Here is a 27,198-nt window from a genome sequence, read left to right on the forward strand (position 1 = left end):
GACAAAGATTCTGTTCACTGTATTTGTACAGCTTTCTGCCCCAAGAGCACATCTGACCCATTGGCTATAATCAGATGCTAGTGAGATACAGGAATTTATTACAGCTCAGACTAGGAGTAAATACTAAAACAAACAAACAAAATTCCTGAGCTGACAATGTCAGAATAAATGCCTGTTTCTGTCACCCCAACCCCCAGATGAGAAGCAGTGATCAAAACTGGTGAAATTCCGATGTGGGGTTAAAGGGCTGTTCTGTACCTTGCAAGGGGTGCTAGGAAGTGTTTCCTTCTTTGATCCTGTGTATGGTGATGGGTCTTTTGGGATGTGGTTGGTTCCCTTCCCTGTCAGAATGAAGATCATAAAGCAGGGTTTTGAGGGCTGAATAATACGTAGGGCTATTATCCCCAGGGGGATTCTACTGGCCTTCTAGATGCAGGGGTGGTGGGACAAGATGGATAGGGACAAATCTCCTCAGAGGCACAATGCTTACCTTTTAGGTAATGCTTGTTGCTGCTGTCAATAGACTTATATTAATTAATGGCTCCATGGGCATTTTGAAATATCTCTTTCAAGCTATGAATCCTTCTTGACAGGCAGCAGAAATATTTAGTCCAGCTTGCCCTAGCCAGAACATCTTACGTTACAGTAAGTGGGAGACTTTCATACTGTGATCCTCTAATTTGATTTGACATTTTGGACAGGAAGACGCAAGAAGTGGTAGATTACTTGTACCAAATGAGGAGAGGATGTTACAGGCAAGGGAACATCATGGCACAGAACCCTCCCAATGAAAAACAACATCTACCTGTCCCAGCAAGAGAAACCCCAAACTCAACAGCGCCAGCAAAAGCCCCGTCTGCTCCCCAATTGGTACTGACCCAGCAGTAGGCATATGTCTGCTGGATGAGAAATTCTTATCCCACAATAGTCCACCTACATTTACATATACATCAGGTCTGTGCCTAAGCTCTGGTGTGGTTTTACAACCACCTGTGATTTTTTGATATGTAAAAGAAGTAATAGATACAATCAGAGCTGTTTGGGTGTTTCTTCACCATGTTTTTCTGCCCTGTTATATAAGCTGTGATAGTTTCTGCCTTTAAAGAATTAAAATAAATTCTGCATTGAATGGTACACGTTACACATCTCTTGAAAGAAATGCCATGAATGTGAGCTTGTCCTGGTTCTTGCCAGGCCAGAGTTAATCTCCCCAAGCAGCCAGCCCAGGTGAGCTGAGTTATCCCAGGCTGTTTTCCACACCACCAGACATCACTCCCCCCTAACAGGGGCTGGTCAGGGTGGGGTACTCCTGGGTGCCTTCAGGGCAGTCTGAGTGCTTTCTCCTCCTGGAGTGAGTGATGTGTGGTGCTCAGCCACTGTTGGGGCTGAACCTCCACATAGTTTATGCACTGGGAGACTAGATGCCTTTGGAATTTGGCTAGAGCAACTTAATTCTCAGTTGAAGACAATGCTGGGAGTAGGTGGTCTCACTACTAACTTTCTGTAGCTGTCAGCTATTGGTATATCCTGGTCTTCCAGGTTTTGTGTTTGGAACAAGGAAAGGGAAAGTAGGGACTGGAAAGTAAGCTGTTCCTGTCACAGTTTTTGGCCCCCTCAGCCCCTCACAAGGACATATCTTTTTGATATTTTCAGCCACTCGTTGCTCATTTGGTGCAGAGTGTCTGCAGCAGTGTTGAGATTGTAGACTTAAGTTGTTGACTTCAGTACATTTGAGTGCAGTCAGAACTTGATGCTAGCACCAGAAATGAATTATTGTAGCATTTCTGAAGAGGTACTCAATGCCTGAGCCTTCTGGACACAAGGGCGTATGACGGTATTGCAAAACTCATCATTGGATAGGGGCACAGTCCAGTCAGTTGGAAAAATATTTTTTCATCACATCCACCAACCTTTCTTATTTCAAATACTACTTCAAGAATCATTTCATTCTGTAAGGAAGAAACCACTTGTGATTTCAGACAGCTGCAGAGAGATTAACAATAGCTGTGGCTCATAGGTTTTAGAATGACCAAATTGGGCTTTAGCTCATCTCTGATTTCACAGTACAGTTGCCTGATCTTCTTAACACCATCTTTATCTTCTCCCTTTCCCTTTAGTTGTATCATTCTGTTCAAGTTTGATTATTCAAGGGCCATTTTTAAGCATCTACATAACTTCCAATTTCTTAATCCCTTTCTTTGATTCAAGCCCTCATGTAGGATAGTAAGTCCAGTTACAATAGTGTAGCATTTGGCTTTGCAGAAGTAAGGTCAGTCAGCTGTGAAATCTTCTGTTACTCTGAGTGCATACCATTTCACAAAGGAAGATGGAGCATCTTTGTAATTTAGTGATAGCAACTCACCAGTTAATGAATAATTTGTCCAAGGCCAATCCAGGGACCGACTTTACTGGGAAAGAGGATGGTCAAACATGAACACATTACTTGTATATACTATCTTTATAATGTAGTAGTCTTTACTTACAAGTAAACAGTCCCAAGGTTTGTTTCAAGGCAGGTTTGGTAGCTCTGCTTTCGCATCAGGCTGAGTGAGTAGAGATTCAGTTGGTTGTTTATGGGGTAAAAGACATTATGGACTTACTGGGGAAACTCTGCTTACTTCTTAGGGATGGTCTTGTCTGTTAGCTCTATACTGCCCATACCCTGAATTGCATGGTACCAGTCTGAGAAATACTTTTTTGTGTATGAAGTTGAAATGATGTCTTGAAAACGCCTTTCTTCCAAGCACACTACCCTAGCATTTATTTGAAATAAGTAGAATGAGGACAGCATGGAAAAGACTAATGAATCTTAGGACTCCAGAAGGTAAGGATGTAGTTATTGAGAAGGGTCTCTTTCTACCAAAGAGAGAACATGTCCGAAGTCTTTTATGTGCATAGTTTTAAAGCCTCAATAGAGTCCTTGGTGGATGGAGATAGTCTGTCTTATCAGCAAAGGGGGTTGCAAACTCAGTGTACTGCAGATTGAGAGAAGAGTTTATGGACATAGCAGGGTGCACCCTTTCTGGTCTGTCCATGTTTTAGTCTTTTCATGGTGGGTGGAAAACCCAGCCTTGCTGAGAAGCTGATGCTGGATTCTTTCCTCACTTGTTTCTTTGATAGGCTAGCTGTCTGGTGGTAAGTTGTGTGGGTTTTGGTTTTGTTGTTTGAATCCCATGTTTTCTCATAGTTACCATAAATGTTTAAAATGTGCAAACCAGGATCCATGCTAATGGTGGTGTACTTCCCAAAATTCAAGGTAAACTGATTCATCTCTTACACGTAACTGTGTGAGGTAAGAAACAGCATCTTAACTTCAGTACACAAGCAAAATGCTTTTTGACTACGTACCAATCCTTACAATAGGGGGAAAAATATAGTAGTTGTTCTAAAAATTGGTTTCCTTAGCTTGATTCTTGTGAATTCCCTATATACAATCCTGGCCAAGAATTTTATCCCCTCTCTCCTTTTTCCTCCTCACAATTTATGTTCAAATGAATGTTGTGAAACTCTCTTCCCTCCCCAGATGAGGGATAAAACCTACGTGATTATAGTGTAATATAGGTAACCTGAAATACCCACACAAGTTCTTTCAATTAAGTGATGTTCTTAAGATACTGCTGTAGGTACTAGGTGAGGCTGAGTCTGTAAGTGGGACTTTCTGGGAGATGAGTCTGTGTTAGGTCTCAGCTTAAGTTGCCTAATGTGGGATGAAAAGCATGTGAATGATTGTCTGTCATGTTGTGATTTCTGCTGTTTAAACACGAGGTTGAAGTGCTACAAGAACTTGAAGTGCTACAAGGAAGCTAAGTGCATTCTCTGCTTCAGCAGTTTGCTGTTAGTTTACAGTTAGCTTCACATGTAGACACAGGGAAGGGCTTATGTTCCTCTCACTTTAAGGAGTAGAGAGGAGTAAATGTATATAGAAACGTACATTTATGTTGTAAAGCAGCACGTAAAATAGCTTTCCAAGGTACAGATATAGGCTTCCTTAGATTTCACTGCCTGTGATGTTCAGCAGAATTAGTGGTATCAGTGCACCCACCCTTACCTCCTTGCAACCTGGGACCCTGTTTCCCAGATGTGTTTGAAAGGGGTTTCAAAGCTGGTTCCATAAACACAAAGCTTCGTGAGAGTATCTTATGATGCAAATCAGAAGATGTAAATTCATACAGAAGAAACCTGTCCATAGCTTAGCCTTTGTGCTTTTCTCTGGCTTGACAGCAATGCTGAGTTAATGCTTTGTTCCATGAGCTATTGGGTAATCAGTGAGTTTTTACTGGTAATTGCTGTCTCAGTGACTTTTTATTGATCATTTAATTTCTGCCTCCAAACAAGTAGGAGCAAATATTTTTCAGCCCTTTTAACCTCCTTAACTTTTCATTTGGGTTCTGCTTCCCTCTCCCCTGTGGCCAGCCCAATGCAAATAGGTGGACAAAAAGATTAATAGAAGCAAGGAGATGCTTTCCTCCTCTCAAGTGCCCTGTGGCTTGGAGACTGTTATTAATAGCTGAAGTGAAAAAAGTGTTTCATAACCACCGTCTTGCTCCAGCTTCCTTGCCAGCCCCCTTCCCTTGGTCCCTGGAGAGAAAGTGTGAGCTCATCACTTTCCAATGCAAATTCAGCTTTTGGTCTCATACTTGGATTCTTTTCTTATCATGGGTGGAATATTTATCCTCTGCCAGCTGGTTGCTTTAAGCAAGCTGCTATTTGCTGGGATATCCATAGAGCATGTGGGGAACAGTCCTAGCAAAAGCTGTTCTCTGAAAACGTTGCTGTCTGCTCGGTGAACGCACAAGCGTCTGTGCCCTTGTCTTTACTCACAGAGTGGTTGAAAAGGAAATTTAGATATTTCAGTGTGGAAACAGTAGTTGAAGTTGAAATGTAGGTGTTCCTGCCTGAAATATTTGGAAGTCCCCATGTGGAATCTGGTCACCGTACAGCTCACCAAAGCTGTTGTCTGTGTCTGGAGATCCATAAACTTCATGGATTGCTTCCACTTCATGTACATTTTGTATCTGAGTTTTTCCCATATCTCTAGAGATCTAATGGAGCATAACTGAAAGTGAGCTGGCAGGTTTTCATCCCAGATCACCTGGGAAGAATGGGAACCTCAGTGTCATCTATTACCCTGTTTCTATATGGAGGGTACAGTATATTGGATTCTTTCAACCACTCCCCTGCTATTTTCTCAGAGTTCTTTACATGACTTACCAGCTGAGTATTGTCTAACAAGCTCTACTAAGCTAGAGAGTGAGAGAACCTTTATTTGGTAACGTCCTGGTTTAAGTAGGGATAGAGGTAATTTTCTTCTTAGCAGATGGTATAATGCTGTATTTTGGATTTAGGATGAGAGTCATGTTAATAATACACTGATACTTCAGTTGTTGGCTTTCAGCTTCTCATAGTGCCCTGCCAACGAGAAGGCAGGGAGTGTCCAAGAAGTTGAGAGGGGACAGAGCCAGGGCAGCTGACCCAAACTAGCCAAAGGGATATTCCATACTGTATGAGGGTTTTTTGTGAGGTGGGATGGGGAAGAGAATCAAAAAGAAAAAAGGTGAAACTCATGGGTTGAGAGAGTTTAATAGGACAGGAGAGGAAGACAATAATGATGATAAAAGAATATATAAGTGATGCACCACACAACTGCTTGCCACTCAAAGCCAGTGCTCAGATAGTTCCCAAGTTGTGTCACCTCCTGGCCAACCCCTAGTTATATACTGAGTATGATGTTGTATGGTGTGTAATATCCTGTTGGCCAGTCTGAGTCAGCTGTCCTGGCTGTGTCCTCTCCCAGATTCTTGGGCACCCACCACCTTCTTGTTGGTAGGGCAGTGTGAGAAGCTGAAATGTCCTTGACAGCTTGGCAGCATCTAAAATATTAGTGTGTTATCAACGTTATTCTCATCCTAAATCCAAACCACAGCATTATGCCGTCTGCTTAGAAGAAAATTAACTCTGTCCCTGCTGAAACCAGGACAGAAAATCAAGGGAGACGAACTGTAAAAATAAAATGGAGGAAAAAAGAGCAGGAATGTTCAGCTTGTCACTCTGGAAAAAAAAACTTTGCTTGCTTTCCTAATGAAAATCTTTAAGCTGCACATTCTGTTAATGTATTTGCTGGATATGTGCCATTTCAGGGATGAAGTGTCATTTATCTTATGAATGTCTCATCCTCTCAGTGGCTGCCAACTTGGTGAATACATGCAAGCTTTTCCTTCAGGTAAAACAGAGGGTGCTGTTATCTTTTTGAGTATGTTTCACTGAAGTTCTGTGTTCAGTACATTTTCTTGTGGTCAGTAAAGACCTTTATGTGTAAGAAGCAAATTTAGGTGATATTGTAGAGCTTTGGCTATTGCAATGCCCTTTTGATACTGTCAGTCTGGCAGCCTTTCTGCATTTTTACCCAATAGGGAAGATACAGGTGCCTAGTGAGCTTGTTAGTACGTTTACAGTAAGTACAATAAGCAATGTGTTAGTTATTTTCATGTAGAGAAATGGCTGTGAAGGGAAGAGCTTGCGAGGGAGTAGAATCACTTGTGAAACTTTGATATAATACGGCTGAGGGTTTCAGATGAAAAAAAGCACTACCAAAAATTAAGGTAGATGTCAATGGTTTAGAAATTTCAAAATACACTTAAGGCTTTCAATTGAAATACATTTCTAAATTTTTTTTAAAGGTGTCAAAATAAATTATAGATGAGCTCAGTTTTATGTATGTACAAAGCTTTTAATTTGATCTGAAATTGGTGGTGGTTTTTATTTTCCTGGTTGCATCAGTGTTGTCCTCCCTCAGTTTTTTCAAGCTGGTCTTTGAACCCAAAGCATGGACTATTTGCCTATCTGTGTGAGCATGGCTGGTGTGACTGTATCAGTGATGGATGTCACTACTTTCACTGAGTAAGGAAGGAAGGAATTGCAGTTCTGCAGAACTTGACTGTAGACCTGTTCTTGCTGTGGTGCCACATTCATTCCACTGTGGCTGCTCCATATGTTTCTCTTGTTAATCTTGGAGATTAACTGTCTAGGTAGATAAGACAGCTTTTCTAGAACAGCAGTTGCTCAGGGTTGAACTTCTTTTGTCCTTACTAGGATGGTTTTAACTACAGAGATGCACATAGCATAAGTTAGATTACACTTGTAAATAGTGTGTTGCAATAGCAGTGGATTAGTAACAAATGGTGTTTCAGGTCTAATGCTTACTTGGTGTGTGTTTTCAGGGAGGGGATGTTACTTCAGACTGGCCATTCATTGCATTCCCATTAGCTCATCTTCTGATTTAGCCTTATTTGGGAAGAATCTAGTTGGCATGGCCTTGCAGCATATCGTGCTATAACCCAAACCACAGGAACCAGAGATGATGGGGAGGTCATGGTCAAAAGCGCGCTCCTGGTACATGATGTGTGTTACCATAGACTCGTTCATTGTCTCTCCCAATGTATGACCCTTGGGTCTGCCTGTGAACAGGGAACGGGATTGTGTCACATCCCTCTCTCTGACTTTTATACAAACTGGCAAATGGTGAGTAGAAACTCATAGTGCCCCTCTACCTACTTGTAGTGGTAGCAGCCAGGGGCTTAATTTTAAACCTGAAAAAAACAAACCCCAAACCATCAACTGAAGGGAGGCATCAGCACAATTTCTTTGCAGCCCATAGCAAGCAATAACCAGTACCAGAAGTTGTTCCACTTTATCTAGGACAAGTAGCAACAAGTCCTACTGGCAGATCAAGCTGAACCTCTGCTCAGGATGGTGCCAGAGCCAGGCAGAAAAAAATATGCTCTCCTATCATAAAAATTTGGCCCGTGCTGCAGCTGAGGATCTATCTTGGGCTCCATTAATTAGAACATTGGCTTCTATTTATGCATATAAGCTAATGAATATGCATCAGAAACGTTGATTAAGGTGATGCTATTTGCATATTCTTCCTGGATTTTTAGACCTTTACCCCTAGGTATTCTACTATTCAAGATATTCATGTGGTACCAAGGGAAATTCTGATTAGTCATTAGGGGAAAAATAATTCATAATGAAGGTGGTCAGATGGTGAAACAGGTGCTCAAGGATGTTGTGTACCTCCGTTCTTGGAGGTATTTAAAATTTGACTGGACAAGGCCCCAAGCAATGTGAACTATCTTTGAATGTGACTTTAACTTTGAAGTTGTTCTTCCTTCTTTGAGGAGGGGATTGGGCAGGCTGACGCCTAGAGGACCCTTCTAACATAAATAACTCTACAATTAATGCAGAAGAATATCCCAACATTTTTGGCTCTAAGGTATTTATAGATGGGCACGAATATGTAGCTGGTATTTTCATAGTTAGGATTACTCCAGAGATAATGAAATAATCCTGCTAAGTGTATTGCAGGACTTTCTAATGAAGTATCTGCCTTTGTTAATAATATAGTTACTAGTTTATTAACTAGTCATCATATCTGATTGCAGTTCTGGCATAGCAGCTGGTCAAGGTAGAGCTTAATTTCTCCTACCTCCCTCTAGGGTTTAGTTTGACCAATTAATGCATGCAACTGCAAGAATCACCTAGTCTGTATTAAGGTACCTCCAGATGAATCATCAGATCCATATGAAATGATTTAAGAGGTTGAGGGCAGTGCATACAGATGAGGGCAACAATTCTTACGTTGCACCAGCCTGAATGGCCAGGCATGGTTTGGAGGCTCCGTAAAATGCTGCCACAACTTTAACAATGAACTTTTCCAAGGGAGACAAGACTTTTAAGACTGAATGTGTGATGTATATGCCACATGCAATTGCTTTGTGTAACCTGATCCTATCCCTAAGTATGATTATAGCCCCTGGAAACCTTATTGAAATGTTATGCTAAGAAAAAACTATAAACTTTCTCTGCTCTACAGATTTTCTGAGCATAATGTGAAACAATTAGAGGCTAAATGACTAATCCACATCTTCTGTCAGTTTGGTATGATGTAGTCACCCAATGAGGGAACAGTAACCAAGCCACAGGATTAAGGCAGTCTCTCGTACAGAAAAGGTAGTTTCTCATAATGAATAGCAATACATTTAGTGAGTGCAATTTGTGAGCCAGAGGCTAAGGTTTCTTTTAATAGGAAATGTTTGTGTAATAATTCTCAGACAGAGTTGTACTAGTTCTAATTTTTACAATGGGTGAGTTTTGTGGAATAAATTGCCTTCAATGAACAGTTCATCCGGAGGTATCTACAATACAGAAGGAGGAAAAGCTGCTTGGAGGTAGCAAAGCCTCAGAGCATCCATGTCAGTCTTTTCAGGGAAGCTCATCAAATCAAAAGCCTTGGCAGGAAATGTAAAAAAACAGATACTAGCCGTACAGCTAATCTTTCTTAGAAAGGAAGAAGAATGGGTACCACATCTGCATGTTACAGAATGTAAAGTGATTGTCTTATCAGTGCTGGCTTGGTTTGATGTCTGGAATGGCCAAGCTGTAGTTCATCCAGAGCAAGTGAGATGCTGCCTCCCTGCCCCTGAGATTCCTGATTGTTCTTACCCAAGGACTGTTGGGAAGAGTCTTGGAGTGGGAGAAATTCTTACAGGTAGTTGTGAGCTCTCCAGCTACCAAAGGTGATTTATTCACAGGCACTGAGCTAATCTGCATCTGGACCTTATAGATGGTTTTACACAGCCCTGGAAGATGGGAGGCAAGGGGGAAGAATATGAAATCTTTTAGCCCTTATTGGCAGGAAGAGAGGATCATCAGATAATCTGTCAGTGCCTCTTCTGTGTGCCATTCAGGGCCAGATCAGAAGTGATGTTACTGATGCCTAACTGCTCTCACAAGTTACCATTTCCATGAAAGACCACCTGAAGAACTATTTTGTGTTTCCAGGTGTGAGATGAGTGGGTCTCTATTATGTAAAAGACTAAACTATATGATTACAGTGGCAGTGTAACTTCCTGGAACTTGACAACCACTTTACAAAAGTCATGCTGACCTCACAACCAAAATGCCTCTCGGAACTTTGGAGATCCGAATTACAGGACTGATGTGACAAATATACTGGTGGCATTTTGAATTTTCATTTTATTTCTTAAATTTACCATGGGTAAAGACTCCTTCATGGAGCAGTTTGAAAGTGTTGAAATATTACTATATGGGGAGGGGGGATGGGGAGGAGCATTTGAATGAAGAAAGACACTGGGCCAAAATTCTGAAAAAAGAAGTCTGTCTACCCACCAGACAAATACAGTATGGATATAAGCAGTATGACCTTCCTTTTAATTGATTTCAGCCCTATTCAACCCAGAAGTGGGAGAAGGGTCCAATCACCCCCTGCATCACCAAGTCATCTGGGGCCCCTGCTGCGCTTACAGCCCTAGTCATGCAGTGGAAGCTGTGTCACTAGCAACTGAACTAGTGTCAGTGTACTGGGATAGTTTTAAAAAAATAATAGAGAAGAATTGCAGGATATTTTCAGGTGATATGTCTGCAAAAGCACAGTATAAGGATTTTCCTGACAATGAAGGGAAGAGGAAATTACTATATAATAATATGGTGATAATAGGGATATGGGATATCCCTAATACTAGTGGATATGGGAGGGAGACTGAGTGAGGAAGGGGATCAGTAAGACGAGTGGCATCTTTGATGCTGTAAGTTCTTATCTGTTCTGGATGAAGCTATTTCTAGTTTCCTTATCTCAGTTTAATTTGGCATTTGAACTTTGCTGGAACAGGGGGTTGCCAACCACAGTTACAGCTGCCGAATCCCCTCTGAGCATCTGTGCTTATGTGAGGATGGTATGCCAGAGTTTTGCTCTGCATGGTTCTAGCTGTATCTTCCTGCTGATCCCTTCCCTAGCACTCTATTTCAAGATGTCAGACACTTTTCTTCAGTATTTTCAGCCAACATTTCCCTTTGATCAGAGGAACATAGAATATACTGCATCTGCTAGTGGAGCAGCTTTGTGGTTGTTCTGTGTTCCTTGTGGGCAGCTATAACGCTTGCTATGACAGCTGTATAGGTGGAAAAACCCCAAACCCTGAGAGTATTTTCCAGGAGATCAGTATTTTGGATCCCTGCTTCAGTCACTGCCTCTGCTTTCCCATGGATTTCTAGGACCTGGATGTTTTGTGTCTTGTACCTAGTTCTCTTCTGTATGGGAGATATAGGGGAACATCAGGAAGTACGAAATTGCTGCAGCTACAGACCCATCCTTTTCCGAACTTTTATTGGCAGGTCCAGCCAAATGAAAGCCTTTCTCTAAGTTTCAGAAGCTAATTCTCACCTCTAGCTGGATATATCAGCAGATGTGTATATCAGCAGAGTCACTCTTCTACCCCTCTGACAGGGGTCAAGTTTCAATGCCAAACAATCACAAACTCTATCAGTTTGGGCCACGCTTTTGGCCAGTTTGAGGTTCCCAGTAAGATGCTGCCTGCCTTTCCCAGCAGCAGTGGCCATGCAGATGAAGGTGGCTGCATGTTCTCTCCTGCAGCTGCTGCCGTTCTAGAGCCTGAAGTAATTGAAGTGCTGGAAGCTAGTAGAAGACAGCTCTGAAATGCTCTGAACTGCATTCTCCTGAGTGTATTAAACTCAGTGTTCACAGGGGAGTTTAATAGCCTAAAGCCAAAAGGGCCCATTAGCTCATGTAGGGTGACCTCTACTATATCATAGACCTTTGTTTCACCCGTTTATCCCTTTACTGAGCCCAGTAACTTGGATTAGGCTGAAGTATTTTGAGCCCTGTAACAAAAAAGAGAAAGAATTACATTTTCTAGCAATGAACCTACACTTCATGCTTCAGAGAAGGGTGCAAATCCCAGAGCAGCATCCTTGTCTGGCTGACCCAGGAGTCTGTTTCCCTATGTAACATCAGTAGTGGGGACAACTCCCAGGTAAAAGTGAATGCCCTGTACTCTGCTCAGCCCTCTTGAGTGCATGCAGTGGCAAGCCTTGATATTTCAGAGACAAGTAGAGGAAAAATGAGAATGTATCTATCTCACCATGTACGCTGAAGAGCACTTTCCCTTCTGGTCACTACAGACTCTTGGTTGGAGTTATGTTTATTGGCTAGTAATGTTATTTGGAGGTGGGGAGAGTGTTGAAATTCATTGCGTGATTGGAAAGGGAGATTGTAATGGAATTCACAATTCCAATCTGCTTGTACTTCAGCTACTGTATTGAACCATTGCCACCTCAGTTATACTTAGTCCTAAACAGTCTTTAAGGATACACTTAAGTATTGTTAAAGCCATGGGGATGTAACCACAAGCCCAAAATTACATATATGTCGATGTGACAACCTGCATTCAGACCATAATCTCTCTCTCTTTAGGTTTTGGTGATATAAGATAGCAAATGCTCACTGTTGCTGCTAACAGCATTCATAGTCAGGAATAAAACTGTGATTGACTCTGGTAGAAATTAGCCTCTTTGGTGTAAAAGGAGGTGCTTTCTGCTGATTAGGAAATTATAGCGAATAGAACAGGGTTTTTCCTTCCTTCTGCATGCTTTTATTTTGAATCTTGGCTCCATGTCCTTTTTTTCTTTACTATATAAATATTTTCTTGGGGTAGATATCCGATAGCTTCAATATTATTTTCAGGCAAGTAAGAATTTTCCATTTTCTTGCTGGTATTTTTCTGATCCATGAAAGCAGCTGAACAAAAGGGGACAGAAAAACCTCTCAGAAGGCAAGGTTGTGATTTGAGGCTGCTTTAAAGCTCTTTGCACACTAGCTGTCTTTTTTTAAATACTATTCTTGGTTTGGAACTTTAATTCTGGGCGTACATTTGGTGCCCAGATGGTGCAGACTCACACAGAAGCCCATCACGCTGTCAGGGCAGGCGGATACATATGTAAATATTTTGCCTTTTCCCCCTATAATATTTGGCTTTGTCTAATCTAATTGCTGTCAAAGGCAGAATGTGAGGAATGCTTAAGAGGAGCAAACAATGAGGACCTCAAATGTTTGTATTGCACTAACTTTGGAAGATGCTAGTAGACTGCAATGAAACTAATAATTTTGTTTCATGGGTATTCTTATTCATGCTGTGAATTCATGGCATATGAACTAAGTTCATGCCAAGTAATGTTTTACAACCTGAGGTAGAAAGCTGTAGTTCTAGTGGTGTAAAAGCACATTTAACCCCTTGGAGCTGTCGATATAAGGCTAATGGCTCTGCCTTTTCAGTTCAGGCTGACAATAAGTGTTCTCTACCTGCCTCTCTGTAGTACAGGACTTTTTCTTATTTATATAATTCATTGCTTCATTTAATTTTATTCTATTGAGTGCCTGTCTTAATGTATTTTTAATACATAAAAGCATTTCCAGCATAGCTGCTTCTCTGACCAGAGGTAGCTAGTACCAAACAGTGTGGCCAGCCACATTAATGACACCTATTTAGTTATTAATGGCCCAATCCAACATACCACAGTATTAATGGAAAAATTACTTTCCCCAGCTTCGAATCTAACTGCCTAGTGAGGGGGTCTGGTAAGGTCAGTGTTAGTTGAGAATCCTGGTAAAGTAGGTGTAGGAAACCTGACTGGTTTTTATCAGTGTGAGAATGGTTGTGCTATCATGGGTTTCTGATCAGATGTGAATTTTGGTTAGGCTATGATCATAGAAGGCATCAGACTATGCTGGATCTGACCCTCTAAGAACACCAACTATGTAGAGAGATGCTGGGAGATCAGGGCCTGGATGTGTAATCCCTGTAGAGGAGGGAAAGTAGCTGTAAAAGGAGAAGGTAATAATGTGACCCGAAGACAAACAAGCAGCGTGTGGGGCTTATTTTTTCTTCTTTTTCCAGTGGAATGTAGACGAAATTCTGACAAGAAAAAAAAAAAAGCTCACTTCAGCCATTTCTGTTGCCATCAGAGGCTTGTTATTCAAGGGTGCTAGTAAATTCTGTTTCTGAGCCTGCTATGAAAGTGTCTGAGTACCTTCAAGAGACGTACCACAGCCTGACACGTATCCGTCTGCTTGTCTTGCTTCTTGGCTGTGGGGTGGAAGGGGATCAGGAAAATATTTCTCTCTATATATATTCTTTTTCCTGTGCTGCTTTTTTTATTACTGAAGGAAAGATCAAAGATATTTGCTCTGTCTACCTGCTGGACTAAGGGTATTGAGACGCATTACTGTACAGTAAGCTAAGATGTGAATTTACAGTTTCTACATGGTAAATGCTGGTATACCTGCTGCTAGCTCTTCGTTCAGAGAAAAGAAATAAAAGAAGGGGTGATTCACCACATATATATCTGATGGTGGAAGCTGACACTCTAGCAGTTACTGCAGGGCCTTTGGTGTATTGTAAGTTTGGATGTGAGCTTACCTTACAGATAGATTATATCTGCCATGGGCCCAAAATAGTATTAGTTGCCATAGTGGACTTGATGGTCAGGATTACTTTGCTCCTAGCCTTTGTTTTTGGTTATCAAGCCTATTTGGCCTACAGCTGGAGGAGAGGTTGCATTCATTTAACAGCGCTTTCTCTTTTGTGTTTTGCCCTTCCCAGGAGCAATTGAGCGGTGCACGTACATCAAGTACCACTACTCCTCAGCAACCATTCCCAAGAACCTCACCTACAACATCACCAAGACAATCCGCCAGGATGAGTGGCATGCCTTGCGTAAGTGTTGCTGGCTCTCTTCTCTGTTCTCCTCCTGTCTGGACTCACAGGGAGGTACTGATAAACGAGAGTAGAGGCTTTGACTGACAACTCTCTCAGAGTCCTTCTCATGTACAGTTTGTCTTTGTAGCAGACTGATCGATTTGCTCTTAGGACCTACATCTCTGTTTCTGCTGCTGACTAGAAATTCTGCTGAGGCATGAAAAATTGGCAGTGGAGAAGAGGCATTCATATGCAGGGATTAATACTGAGTTAAATACAAAAATGAATAACAAAATCAATGCCCTATTTTTTAATTCAGTGGAATGCTCAGTACGTGAGCTCATTCTCATGCAGTTCATGCTGCTGTTTCCTGCTTCCAGCAGAATTCATTGGTGGCTTTTATTGTAGAATATGTCCTGTTGCCTGCAGCTCCTGGGTGAGTGTGGCATCACTCTCCTTTGAATATCTAGAAAGAGAAACGCTGCACTGTTTAAGGCATGGGGAAAAGGAGCTTAGCCCTTAGTGATAATGGCAGCCAGTGGTCACCAACTTGTAATGTTTGCTGCAGCAACAAGATCTGACAGGGATGGAATTGCCTTGAGATGTATTGGCTGGCCTTAAAGCTTTTTTCCTTCTCATCTTAAAGATGGAAAAGGGTTTTCACTAATAAAGCAGAAGAGGTAGGATTTCACAAGGAAATATGCCATGGCAACTCCTTGTTTCTATGTAGGCATGGGGACTGATGAATAACCTGATCTCTTCTATCTCAAGGGAAGTAGTTAATGACTCCTGGAAGAGGGCAGGGTCTGAGGGATCCTGATTCTACCTGAAAACCTTGAAAGGTGGTGGTGAGCAGCTACTGTCCAGACTGTGTCAGTTTAAGAACTGTGTAAGATCTCTGGCATGTATTCCCAGGGCCTTCAGTTCCTGTTTCACTCCTATCTTATGTAGCTGTTGCTTTGGAAGGGACTGTTTTAAGCTCTGGGAAGGAGAACTTGTAATGATAGAGTTGATTTTTGGCATTGGTAAGGTCAAGCTTGGTTTGAGACTCATTGGTGCTTGTAGGCCTGCCTGGTCAAATCTGGTAACATATTAAGAAAGTTCTAGAGGGTCTTGCTAAGAACCTATTGTGGGTTTTTTTATTTTTTTGGTGGTTTGTGGTTTTTTTTAAATCTTTGTGTGGATAAGTTAATATTTTCATTATGACATGATAAAGAAAATGAATATGTAACTCTTACCTCTCAAAGTTGTAAGAGACCAGTCTTGCAAAATATTGTGCTGTGCTCATTTGTCCCTGAAATGAGATAATCAGGCAGTTTGGTTCCCTTCTGGTTTTCTGTTACCACCTGTCATCTCTGCTGGTGTCAATTTTATGTTAACTTTGCTCATATGTGGTCAAAACCAAATGCACCCCCCGGCATCTCCTGTAAGGATTCATTGGGCAGTAGGAAGGGTCTTTGGTTTATGCTTGTGTTTGTGTGCTTTTGTCACTGCTGTGAGCAACAGTGGCTCTTCTGCACCCGTCTAGTGGGAATCTCACCTTTTAATGGAGGAATTATTGTCTTAAATTCATCGTTATCTTAGTAATGGTTCATGTAAAAGGTTATTCTGAAGCTATGTTTGTATTCTCTTTTTTTCCTCCTCCATTACTTAAATATCATTACTAATACACCTGGCCATGTAAGATACTTGGTGTGTTCATAATTTTGTGGGATCAGCAAGTTCTTGAGCCTGGTGTGTTGGCGGCTGGCAGTAGCCTTCAGTGGGGTGTTTGGCAGTCTCCAAAGTGGCAGTCTAGACACTGTGCTCACACATTTACATATCTGATTTGGTCCGAGGCACTTTCAGGATGAGGCTGCTTGTTCCTTCCCTGGGGAGGGTACACCGAATGTGTGGGTGTGCACGCATGTCTCTGACCCAGATTTTTCTTACTAGTTCATGAGTCAGATAAGTGTAGGTAGACATAAATAGAACTGAAGTTTGAACTTCCCTATCTAAAGACAGGGATGGAAAGAAATACTTTCCTGAAGTGTTCTCTTCTCCTGAGCAGTTAAGTGCAACAAGTTCTTGGTATATGGGATTAGCCACTGGGAGGATCTGGAGATTGCTGCATTTGAGAATGAACCTACATGGCTCTTCCCTCTGTAGCAACAAGAACCCTGCTGTTTTTCCCTAAAACATCTGTTTTAAAAGACAAGGGCAATACCAATCTTTGCAAATTGTGTTTTGGTTGAGGAGAATGCCCTTCCTTTGAAGGGATTTAGAGTCTACTCCATTACAGAAAGTTCCTGTAATTCTAGTCCCTGCCTTAGGGCCCATTAGAACTGCGTGAAGTTCAACAAGGCCAAGTGCAAGGTCCTGCATGTGGGTCAGTGCAATTCCAAGCACAATTACAGACTGGGCAGAGAATGGACTCAGATCAGCCCTGAGAAGGACTTGGGGCTGCTGATACATGACAAGCTTAACATGAGCCAGCAGTGTGTGCTAGGAGCTCAGAAGGCCAAATATGTCCTGGGCTGCATCCATAACAGTGTGGCCAACATGTCGAGGGAGGTGATTCTGTCTTCCTACTCTGCTCTCGTGAGACCATTTGGAATACTGCATCCAGCTCTGGGGTCCCTAGTACAGGAAAGGTGAAGAGCTGTTGGAGCAAGTCCAGAGGGGGGCCACGAAGGTGCTCAAGGGGCTGGAGCACGTCTAATATCAAGACAGGCAGAGAGAGTTGGACTTGTTCAGTCTGGAGAAGAAAAGCCTCCAGGTGACCTAATTGAGGTGCCCCAATACTTAAAGGGGTCATACAGGAAAGTAGGAGAGGAACTGTTCAGCAGGGAGTGTAGTGATAGGACAAGGGGCAATGGCTTCAAGCTGAAAGAGAGTAGGTTTAGGTTAGAAATTAGGAAGAAATTCTTTACTATGAGGGTGGTGAGGCACTGGAACAGGTTGCCCAGAGAGGTTGTGCAAGCCCCATCCCTGGAGGTGTTTAAGGCCAGGTTAGACGAGGCTTTGGGCAACCTGGTTTAGTGAAGGTGTCCCTGCCCGTGGTAGAGGGTTGGAACTAGATCTTTGAGGTTCCTTCCAACCCAAAGCATTCTATGATTCTAACCTGGACCAGTTTCATCTGGCACACAGCTGCTTCAGCTCACCACTGCTCATTCTGAGGTAGAATAATGTTTCAATGTCAACCTGGATGTTCTTTTCCTCTGAACGATTTCCTACTCAGAATTTTGCTTTTGCTGAGTGTTGTGACAAACAAAAGGAGCAGGGCTTAGGTCTACTCTTCTTCCTGTTCTTGCCATAGGTAACTTCTCAGGTCTGTTGCAGGGGGGAAATAAAGATGTATCTCTTGATGAAACATGGGGCAAAATGGCATCCTGGACAATTTCAGAGGGAAATAAAAAGGTGAAACCGAAGTGTCTGGTCACTTGCTAAAGAAAAAAGCCTCTTCTGAGCTGAAGCCACAACTGTCCTTTGCCCTCTTTGTATTTCAGTAGTGGCTATTTTCCTTACCCAGTGCATGAACAGCAAATCGTTGTGCCTTCAAAGGAAATCTGTTTCTTTGCCTGTTTACTGGATGGGGTACCAGAGGGGAGAAGGCTCTAGTCATGCCCAGTAGACTGCTCTTTTCAGCTGGTCTGAAGGACTGATGCTCCAGCAGTTTCTCGTGAATTGCAGGAGTTGGCAATAAATTTGAAGCTGAGGACCCCATGGTACCAGTCAGCACAGAAAACAGATACTCCCCTAGCTGTCCTGTCAGCTAAGCTAGAAGAACCCAGAGGAGCAGCTGGACCCGGAGGAATGGTTGGAACTGACTTTATAATTTTTTTTATTTTATCTTTTTCCCTTCTGCTTGACATTTTCAAGACGGAACCTTTGCTCCATATTGATTGCCTATGGCAGCACGAGCTGGGGAAATAGGACTTTGCTTCCCTGCAATCACTTCCTCTCAGCTGTCTCTGGTTAAACAGGGATGGAGTTAAGGATGATTGTAGTATTGCCAGCTTTCACCTGTCAGGAGATAAATGTTCATCCAAATAGACAAAACAAATGTCTGTATGAACTGGGAGGGAAGGGAGAAGGGAAAGAAAGCTGTGTCCAACAACTTTGAGCATGAGTAACTGCATCTTTATGGAAAATGCCAGAGTAATGATATAATCAAGTCACTGTTGCACATTTACCTTACCGCATTTTTTGGGCCCAGTGTTGTGCACAATCTTGCTCCATAGCTCTGGCTTCTGAAAAAATTCCAGCAGCATCACTGATGCTTTTGGAAATGGAGGTATATACTGTTAGAACAAAATTTTTAAAAACTCAGAGTGGTTCTGTATTTACTGGGATATTCAGTTCCATGGGTCTTCTGCTGTCCTGGCAGTTCCCTTTCAGTGTGGTACGGATTTGTATTCACAACGCATAGGGAAAGCGGTCGTGTCAGGGGTTTGTGCTATAGCATGTGGTACAGGCATGGGGAGGCGTGAGAGACCCTTCCACGTGTTGGAACAGGCATTTTAACTGGATGCTTGTACTTTAAGGAAGTTAATGGTAAAAAGGAACCTATATTGATGGTAAGGGTTTGGGTTTTTTCCTTTCTTGTCCCAAAACCTTCAGGAAACCATTTTCTGGTATACTACAGTGAAGAAGGTGAAAGGCTGTTTGCTTTGAAAATGGTAGTACCACCAAGGTAATGAGAGCATGTGCTATGTTCAGTTTGGCATCTTCCAGGAACCAGCAGTGCTGTTCTCTAAAGACACTGTGAGGGGTAAGGCACTCAGGGCTGGGGGAGTATTTAGTCTACTGGTTTACTCCTTGGAGCAAAACAGGCATGTGTTGGGTTGATGCAGCTTTATGCCATCGGAAGGACTGTAGGAAGGTAATTTTTCTTTTTCTTCCTTTTAAAATTTTTTTCCAATAGGCTATAGATAACCCTGGCTCTAAATTGATCTTCTGCTGCAGTCTTTAAGAAAAAATTGCTTTGTGAAAAAGGGTAACTACAGCATAAAGATAGATGCAGAGAGGAATTTCTAAGTATGCTTAAACCAGCTATCTACATTTCATTGTCTTGCTGGGAGAATTAGGATTAGAAATTTATTTTGAGGAAGCCCAGTAGTGCAGAAAAGGGAGGACGATACAGATAAGAGGAGAAGGGATTGTCTTCATCGTACCAGGCTGGCTCTAAAAAAGGATGATGTTTTAGTTTTGCATCTAGCTTGCTTTGTTTAGACCTTAAGTTTCCTTGCTCATTTTTACCTTTGAACATGTATTTGCTGTTGAATGATTTTGTGAATCCATTTCTTGAACGATTTCAACAAGAGGAACTGTGTAGGTTAGCTTGCTGTGGGCTCAGACCTGCCTGGAGCCTCACAGGGCTGATGCAACCTTACAAGGGTTACAGCCTTCCTCACTGTAGTCTTGTCAAGGGACAGGTGAAAGGTAGCTTTTCTAGGGCCACCTCTTCTCCAAGGCAGGTGAAGAAAGTATTGGAAGAAAGCATTGTGGTGTTAAAGCTCTGCAAACAAGCAAGTTGGTGATGTGTGCTCTTGAAGAGGGAGATTATTATATACAATATATTATTATATACAAGTCAAACCTCTGGCTCTTTCTCTTGCCTTGGTAGCTGAAATGGGACAAATACTGCATGGTGCTCAGAGCCTTTGTATGGCAAAGCTCCTGGTGACTTGCGCTATACTGCATGAAAGTCTCCACATCAAAAGGGAGATGAAAAATTCTTCCTCCTCTCCAAAAAGCTTTCATTTTGCTGACTCACAGAGCCGAGCAGGCAAGGTAGGTAGCTGGGTCTTTAAGCCTGTTGTTTTTTCTCTTCCTCCCTATATATCACAAACTTGAACTTGAACTAAACACGGCCACAAAAGAGAAGTTCTGTCTGTCTGTTGTTCTCCAGCTCACCAATGCCACCTAGGCCTGTCTTCCACAGCAGCCATGTTTTGCGTCCAGGAACATGGAGTGTGCCGCATCTGGGCAGAAAGCGGCTGGAATTGCTATGGAAACTGATCTCTTCCTGCACAGCTTAGAAATTGTCACCTCACTGCTTTAGAGAGAAGTGCTTCACGCACAGGTAGCTGATGCTTCCTGAGAAACGTTTACAATTTCCTGGGGTTATTTTGGAAGTGCTCCTTTGTCTGGCACTGTGGTACCTCCTTTGTTTGTGTCCTACACACCCGTCCCTGCCCTGTCCCCCTTCTCCTGTGGGACCACAGGATATGGGCTCTGAATTTAGCACATAGGCATAGGGAGCTGCGTTGTCAGGAGAAGAGGAGCCATAATGCCTTGTGTTAATTGGAATGATAACGTTTGTGCTGTTGAAAACGGCAATAATCCTGTGTTTGTGGTGGTCTGAAAGCAATTTGCATAAAAAATGAATTGTAAAGACAAAAGTAATAGCCTGGCACATTCTGAGAGGAGCAAGTATTGGAAGAAATGAAGGATTTCTACAGGATGTAGAAAGTGGTAATATTTTAATTCATACAGCATCTACCCTGGAAGTTGAATGGATTTTATCAGCCTTAATGGTCTGAACTTTCCAGGTGATTAAGGCTTCCTCATTTAGGTCTGCAAAGCACTCCTATACCTCCCTATAACCAGTAAAGCTACTGAAGGGACTGGAAAAATCTCCTTTTGGTGGAGGTCAGTTATGGTACTGATGAAAGTGGCAATAATTAGCACTCTGGAAAGGTCTGTGATGTCTGTACTTCTAATTTCTACAGGCTTCCCAACCCTTCTCACTCCACGGAACAAGATGTTGAGATTTCCACAGAAGCTCTGCCGATAGCTTGACAGTGCATTAGTAACACCAGTAGGCTCATGGGCTTGACCCTGTCTGCTTTTATAAGCAACAATAAATATTTCATTGTTGTATCTGGATTAAGTGCTGACCCAAGAGAATTTTGTCCATTTTTTTTTTCCTTTTTTCCTTTTCCCTGGGTACGACTGTAAGAAGTGTTTGAAATAATAGACAGCATCCCACTCTTCTTGTTCCATTCTCCCTCTCTCTCCCCCATGCTCCCTTGGGTCTCCTTCCATTCCTATCTTCCTCTACAAAGAAATGTTGTTTTATTTTTAATTAGCTACCTTGACCCTCAGATGGAGGTACACCCTAAAGTATGACACTGTCCTGCTGGTCAGTGCCATTTGGCTGACAATATGATGTCATTCCTTAATGCATTGGTTATTATAGCAGACAGGGCAGCCATCCTGGAGGTTAGTCAGGCAGCAGGTGCTCACATGCCTGGAGGTCTAGTATTGTTGGATCTCCGTCATATTCATCACTTCCATAGCTAATGACCAGGTGGTAGTGACAGACCTTCTCATTTCTCCCTCTGCTGTAGGGATTTCTTCACATCCTGCCATTTCAAACTAAGATACAATTTTTTTTTCTTCCTGGAACCCAAATCTAAGGCCTATTTTGAAATCTGTAGGGGATTTTGTTGACCTCTGCTAGGCTTCCTCTTAGGAAGGGGAAAGGGACAGGGAAAGGGATAAAACTTTTGTGCTCGTGAGTTGGGACAAATGAGACAATGGGTTACTGAACACTGAGCCTAGGGCAGGGGCTGAAGTGGTGGAATTCCATCACATTTCAGAAGTGAAGGTTCAAAAATGGCCCAGCTTTGTGTGTGTTGGAGGGAAGTGGGGAACAAACAGGGAAGGATTCCTTCAAAAGCCTTTCTTGAAGCGCACAAGTCAGAAATCTTATTGTGCACCTCCAGCTAACATACCCACGAGCTACTGGCAGAGAGGAGGGCTCATCCTGCTCCCTCAGCCAGAAGGGTCTTTCACCAGCTCAAATAATGGGGTGCTTGGAGGTGAAGCAGAAGTACTCTGACAACAAACCACTCGCCACTTTTCTGTATCCTTGAGAAACCTCAGAGTCCCTCCTTTTTCAGTTTGGTGGGTTTTTGGCTGTTTTTTTTTTTAAAGTTAAGAACTTAAAATTAGATGAGGGTTTTTAAGGTTGCAAACACAAGCATGTGAAGTTGGGAGATGACATAGTTCAGGCTGCATATTTGACTTTAATTTATCTCCTCTGAGCACACTCATTATCAAGTCTTTAATTACTGTAATCACATACTGTATTTTCCACTAGACCCTTGCCTTGTTCCATACATTTGGGATATTCTGTTTCTGTTCAGTGTTTGATTTCTTTTTCATTAATTAATGTATGGTTGCTGGCCTTTCTTTTGCAGAATACACAACTCTTGATTCAAAGACAGAGTTAACCATGTCACAAGCTTTGTCACATTTCTGATTACTGAAGCAGGGCATGTAAATATAAATATATTATCTAATAACTTTTGAGGTGCTCGAAACTTCCATTTTAGGTCTAGCAAATAAAGGTAACTACTTTAGGGGTTTTTGAGTGTCCAGTTAGAGATGATGGAGTTTTACAGTACTTTGGGTAATTGGGTTTTACAGTACTTTGCATTAAACAGCCTTTGGTATGTTCGGAGCACAGCTCCCATTGACTTCGAGAACAACTATCACTGCTCCACACTCTGTAAATCAGACTTCAAATGGTCACCCTACTCACAGTGTATCGGAGTCAATGAGGAAAACATGGGTAGGAACCCCCTCTAAAGAGATTTATTAGGCTAACTTATTACCAAGGATTCTTGGGGTAAGTGTAGAGGAAAGTGTGAGAGGAAGGTGAAGCTGCATGTCAGCTAACTGATCTCAGCTTCTACAGCTGAGGGTTGCATGTGTTCTCACTTTTCACACTGATGTTTTCAAAGGGTCATATTCTTGTTTTTCTTTACTTTGGAATGCTTGACTTGGCAGCCTTTGCAATGTGGTGGGGGGAAGGGGCACGGTTCTGGTTGGGGTTTTTTTGTTACAAGTGCAGGCACTTGGATTCACCTTGGCTTAGGCAATGGTTTATGTTGTCTCCCACTATTATATTGGAGGAAAAGAAGATGTGGTTTTATCTCCACCATTGAAAAGAGTCTTAAAGTATTTATGGAGCTGTTCTGAGTACAGGAAAATTTAGAGCAAATCCCCTCCAGCCTTACTGGTGACTTTTTGCAAAGAAGAATTAGAAACATTTTGCCTGTTGCAGTGTGGAGATGTTGACAGGTAAAACATACCATTGCTAATCATTTCCAGTCATTCAGCCAGTCAAAATATAGGTTTATTAATATGCATACAGAGCTCTCTGTTTCCCTTCTCTCCCTCTTGAGAGACACAGAGGGGGAGAGATGGGCGTTTTTCGATGTCTCTTGGCTAATCAAGAATGATGCCTTGTGCATTCTTAGGGTGAGAACAGAGGAAAGAACAAACAGGATGATCTAATGGGTCTCTTCCATCCCTGACTTCTATAATTTTTGATTTATATACCAATTTAATGCCTGGTTTATGAAGATTTATATCCCAGCTTATTTATACCCCAGCCTGATGCCCCACCCCACACTGTTAGCAAGATGAAAGCCAGCCAGTTAAATATTTCAAGGTGATTACATGCCATGTGCCACACACAGGGTTAGTAATGAGAAATAAGGGCTTCCTTGCTTCAGTGCAAGAAGAAAGACTTAAGTGGAACATTTTGGAAATGAGATTATTCTGATTTGTTCACAAAGCCATGTACCATCCATAAGGGAACATCACAGCAGCCAGCATGAGATAGATGCCAACAAAGTGAATCAAACAACCTGGCTTTGACCCTGACAGAAGCTGCAGGCTGAAACATGTAGGTGATTTTTATATGTTGATAGGTACTAGGCAGTGGTTGCCATTTTAATTACTGCTTTGCAGTGATGCTCTTGGTACACTGAATTACAGAATAAACTTGATCCTCATGTAAAACCAAGACAGCCTCCTACTTGCTACTTTGAAAAGGTCTAAAAAGTGTGAATATTAATGTGTGAAAACTGTAACACTGCTTTACATCCTCAGATTCTCATGTTGTTAACTGGGACAAGATGATTTTGGCCATGTTGTCAGAGCCAAATGTAGTTCTAGCCCAGGAAGACTGGATGAAGCTGAAAGATTTGTCTTAGGGCCCATCCCAAGACTCCTTAATTGGCTGGGTGAATCACAGTTTAGCTGTTCAATTATTCCCTGCCCACCTCCAGGAACTGATTGCACAGTTGGTGAGGGAATAGGAAATCAGGAATATAAATCAACTGTAGGTATATCCTGTGGGACTTCAGAGTTCAGTCTCGCAAATCTCATCTGGCTGCTCTGGATGTAGGTTATATTTAATGGAGCTTGAGCCTGCATGTCCCTCTGCATCACTGGAATTATGACAGCTAATTTGAGTCTATCTGCCACTGGTGTGTGCAATTGATCAATATCTCTTTCATAAATACAAACACTCATCTCTGCCTCCATCAGTTTTGTCTTTTCTGGCTTGCCCTTTGCACCTCTGTTTCTCTGGAGGTTTTGGGGTTGGTTTTTTAGGGGTGTTTGGTTTTTTGTTTCCCCCAACTTGATTCTCACCCAGATATTCAGAGATAAGGAAATCAATAGAAGAATATCACTTACTGACCTGAGAGGCTTCTTTGCCATACACAACCGAGGCTGTAAATAATTCAGTGGGGTCCCTGTTTTTTTCCTTCCTCCCAAAAGACTGTGTCAATTAAAATTTTATGGGAGGGGACATGGAGGTGGCTGAATTACTGGTTTTGTCTGATACAGTCTTCAGCAATGCATTAGCTTGGTACTAGCTGCTCTTCACTTATCATCACAGGCACATATTAAATCAGTCTTCCTTGTAGAATACATTCTGCAGCATGTTATAATCATGTATTTGAGCATGACGTAATGCCATGGAAGTGTTGCTATGGGAAGAAAAGTGTTAAACTGCCAAGGCAGGGCAGTTATCAGAGTATTAGGAGGGAGTTAGTAGTGGAATGAATCTGTAAACACAAAGATCCTGATTGGAAGAGTGCAATAGGCTGAGGACTAAAGAGTTTGGTTCTGCTTATATTTATACCAGAATGAAAATTCTACTGAAACAAGTATAGATATTCTGAGATAAAAATAACGTGAAATCAGCATCTGGGTGCAAAATACTCAATGGATTTCAGAAAAATAAAATCTCAAGGGTCACTTTTCTATATTTCAGTGAAAATTAACAACTTCTGCAGTTACGCATTTCTGTTGATGTTTCTGCTGATGGTCTGTAGTACACCTTCCACCCCAGCATCTTGAAACACCTGGGCAATGGCTTTCACTCAGTATACTGACATAAACCGGGTGCTAAGGAGGAATACAACCCAAACACACCCATTTCACGTACAGAAAGAGAGTTAGAGAAGTTAATTGACCTGCTAAATGTCATGTGGAGAGTGAGTGGGAGAGCCAGAAACAGAGCGCCGGTCTTTGGACTCCCACTGCTGTAAGTGCTAGACAATGCTGCCTCCTGTAGTGCCAGAGATTATGCAGCATATCTACCAGAAAAAAACATTGCAAACAACTATATATCAAGGATAATGTTTTTTTTTTCTAAAGGTATTAAAAAAAATAAATTGAGTGAAAGCCAGAATCCACTGCATATGTTAGTGATGAATTTTTCTCTCAAAAATAATGGCAAAAGAACCTTTAAAGGCTGGTAATGAATTAGGGTATACAAAGTGGACATTTCTTAGAACCTGATGAAAACCAGGTCCTTGGAGATATCTGAGGGTGAGCAGCTAGATTCAATAATAATTAAAAAAATTATCTCTATTAGAATATGTGTAGGTGCTGTGTATTTTCTGCCACACGTGAATTGGACTCTGAACCAATGTCCTCACTGATTGTCATGGCAACTGATACGCACACTGAGAATAATATGCTGGTATTCCAAGTTTTTACCTGCAAGCAATCTTAACTGTTATTTTATTTGAAAAGTTATCAAATGAGTACATTTTGAGGAGTAATTATGAGTCCTAAAACAGAGCCATAAAATAATCTGGAAGAAGAAATACACACTGAATGGAAAACTGTAAGCAAATAGTTTTGAAGTGGCCTTCCTGACATGGCTTGGAGAGAGCCTGTCCTATACGGCAAATCCTCCTTAGTCAGCCGTGGTCACAGCCACCTCTGTACCTCATCCCAAAATAGCATGGGTGAGGAACTGTCTGCCAAGTATAGTCCTGCATCATGATTATTAGCTGTGGACCATCCACTGCCAGGGTGTATTAGAGCTACCTGTGATATTCCAACCTAAATGCATGTTGAACTGGTCTTTATCTCATTTTGGGAGTATCTTAATCTCTCATGGAACTTGGTATATAAGGACCTATGCATTGATATTTTTTCTGATGTATTTTATTGCTCTTTAGGCTTTAGCAGGATTTTTATTCAGTAAATGAGCCTTGGCTGTGACACTTAACCCTTCACTGGAGCACTAGCCTTCTCTACTGACTTCACAGTTAATGAAGTGGAAAAGTCTATGGTGCTGTCACTTCCAGGAAGGAATGGATTTTTCACGTGGAAAGGATTTAATTTTTTTTTTTTAAGCAGTAGACAAATCACAGAAAACCCTCTTGTAACAATGCACAGGGCAGAGAACTGGAAAAACTACTTGATATGGCAATGGGATTAGCCTTTTAGAGTAGTCCTCCTAAAGTATTCTAGGAAGAATCAGTGGCTCTCTGAAGACCTGAATTGACAGCTCTGCTAGGTGAAGCTTTTTGATGGA

General features: G+C 41.9%; 1 protein-coding gene across 1 annotated transcript in view; it reads left to right on the plus strand.

Annotated features, from left to right (window-relative positions):
* TMEM178B (transmembrane protein 178B) overlaps nucleotides 1-27,198 on the plus strand; it is a gene marked incomplete at both ends in the record, with an annotated part of 231,565 nt that overhangs the window by 47,524 nt on the left and 156,843 nt on the right. The window contains one exon of the mRNA XM_084273761.1: nucleotides 14,475-14,588. Within this exon, the coding sequence (XP_084129887.1) occupies nucleotides 14,475-14,588 (114 nt within the window). The remainder of the gene's footprint in view (nucleotides 1-14,474; nucleotides 14,589-27,198) is intronic.

The sequence above is a fragment of the Gallinula chloropus genome (genome assembly GCF_964237585.1).
Source record: "Gallinula chloropus genome assembly, chromosome: 1".
NCBI lineage: Eukaryota > Metazoa > Chordata > Aves > Gruiformes > Rallidae > Gallinula > Gallinula chloropus.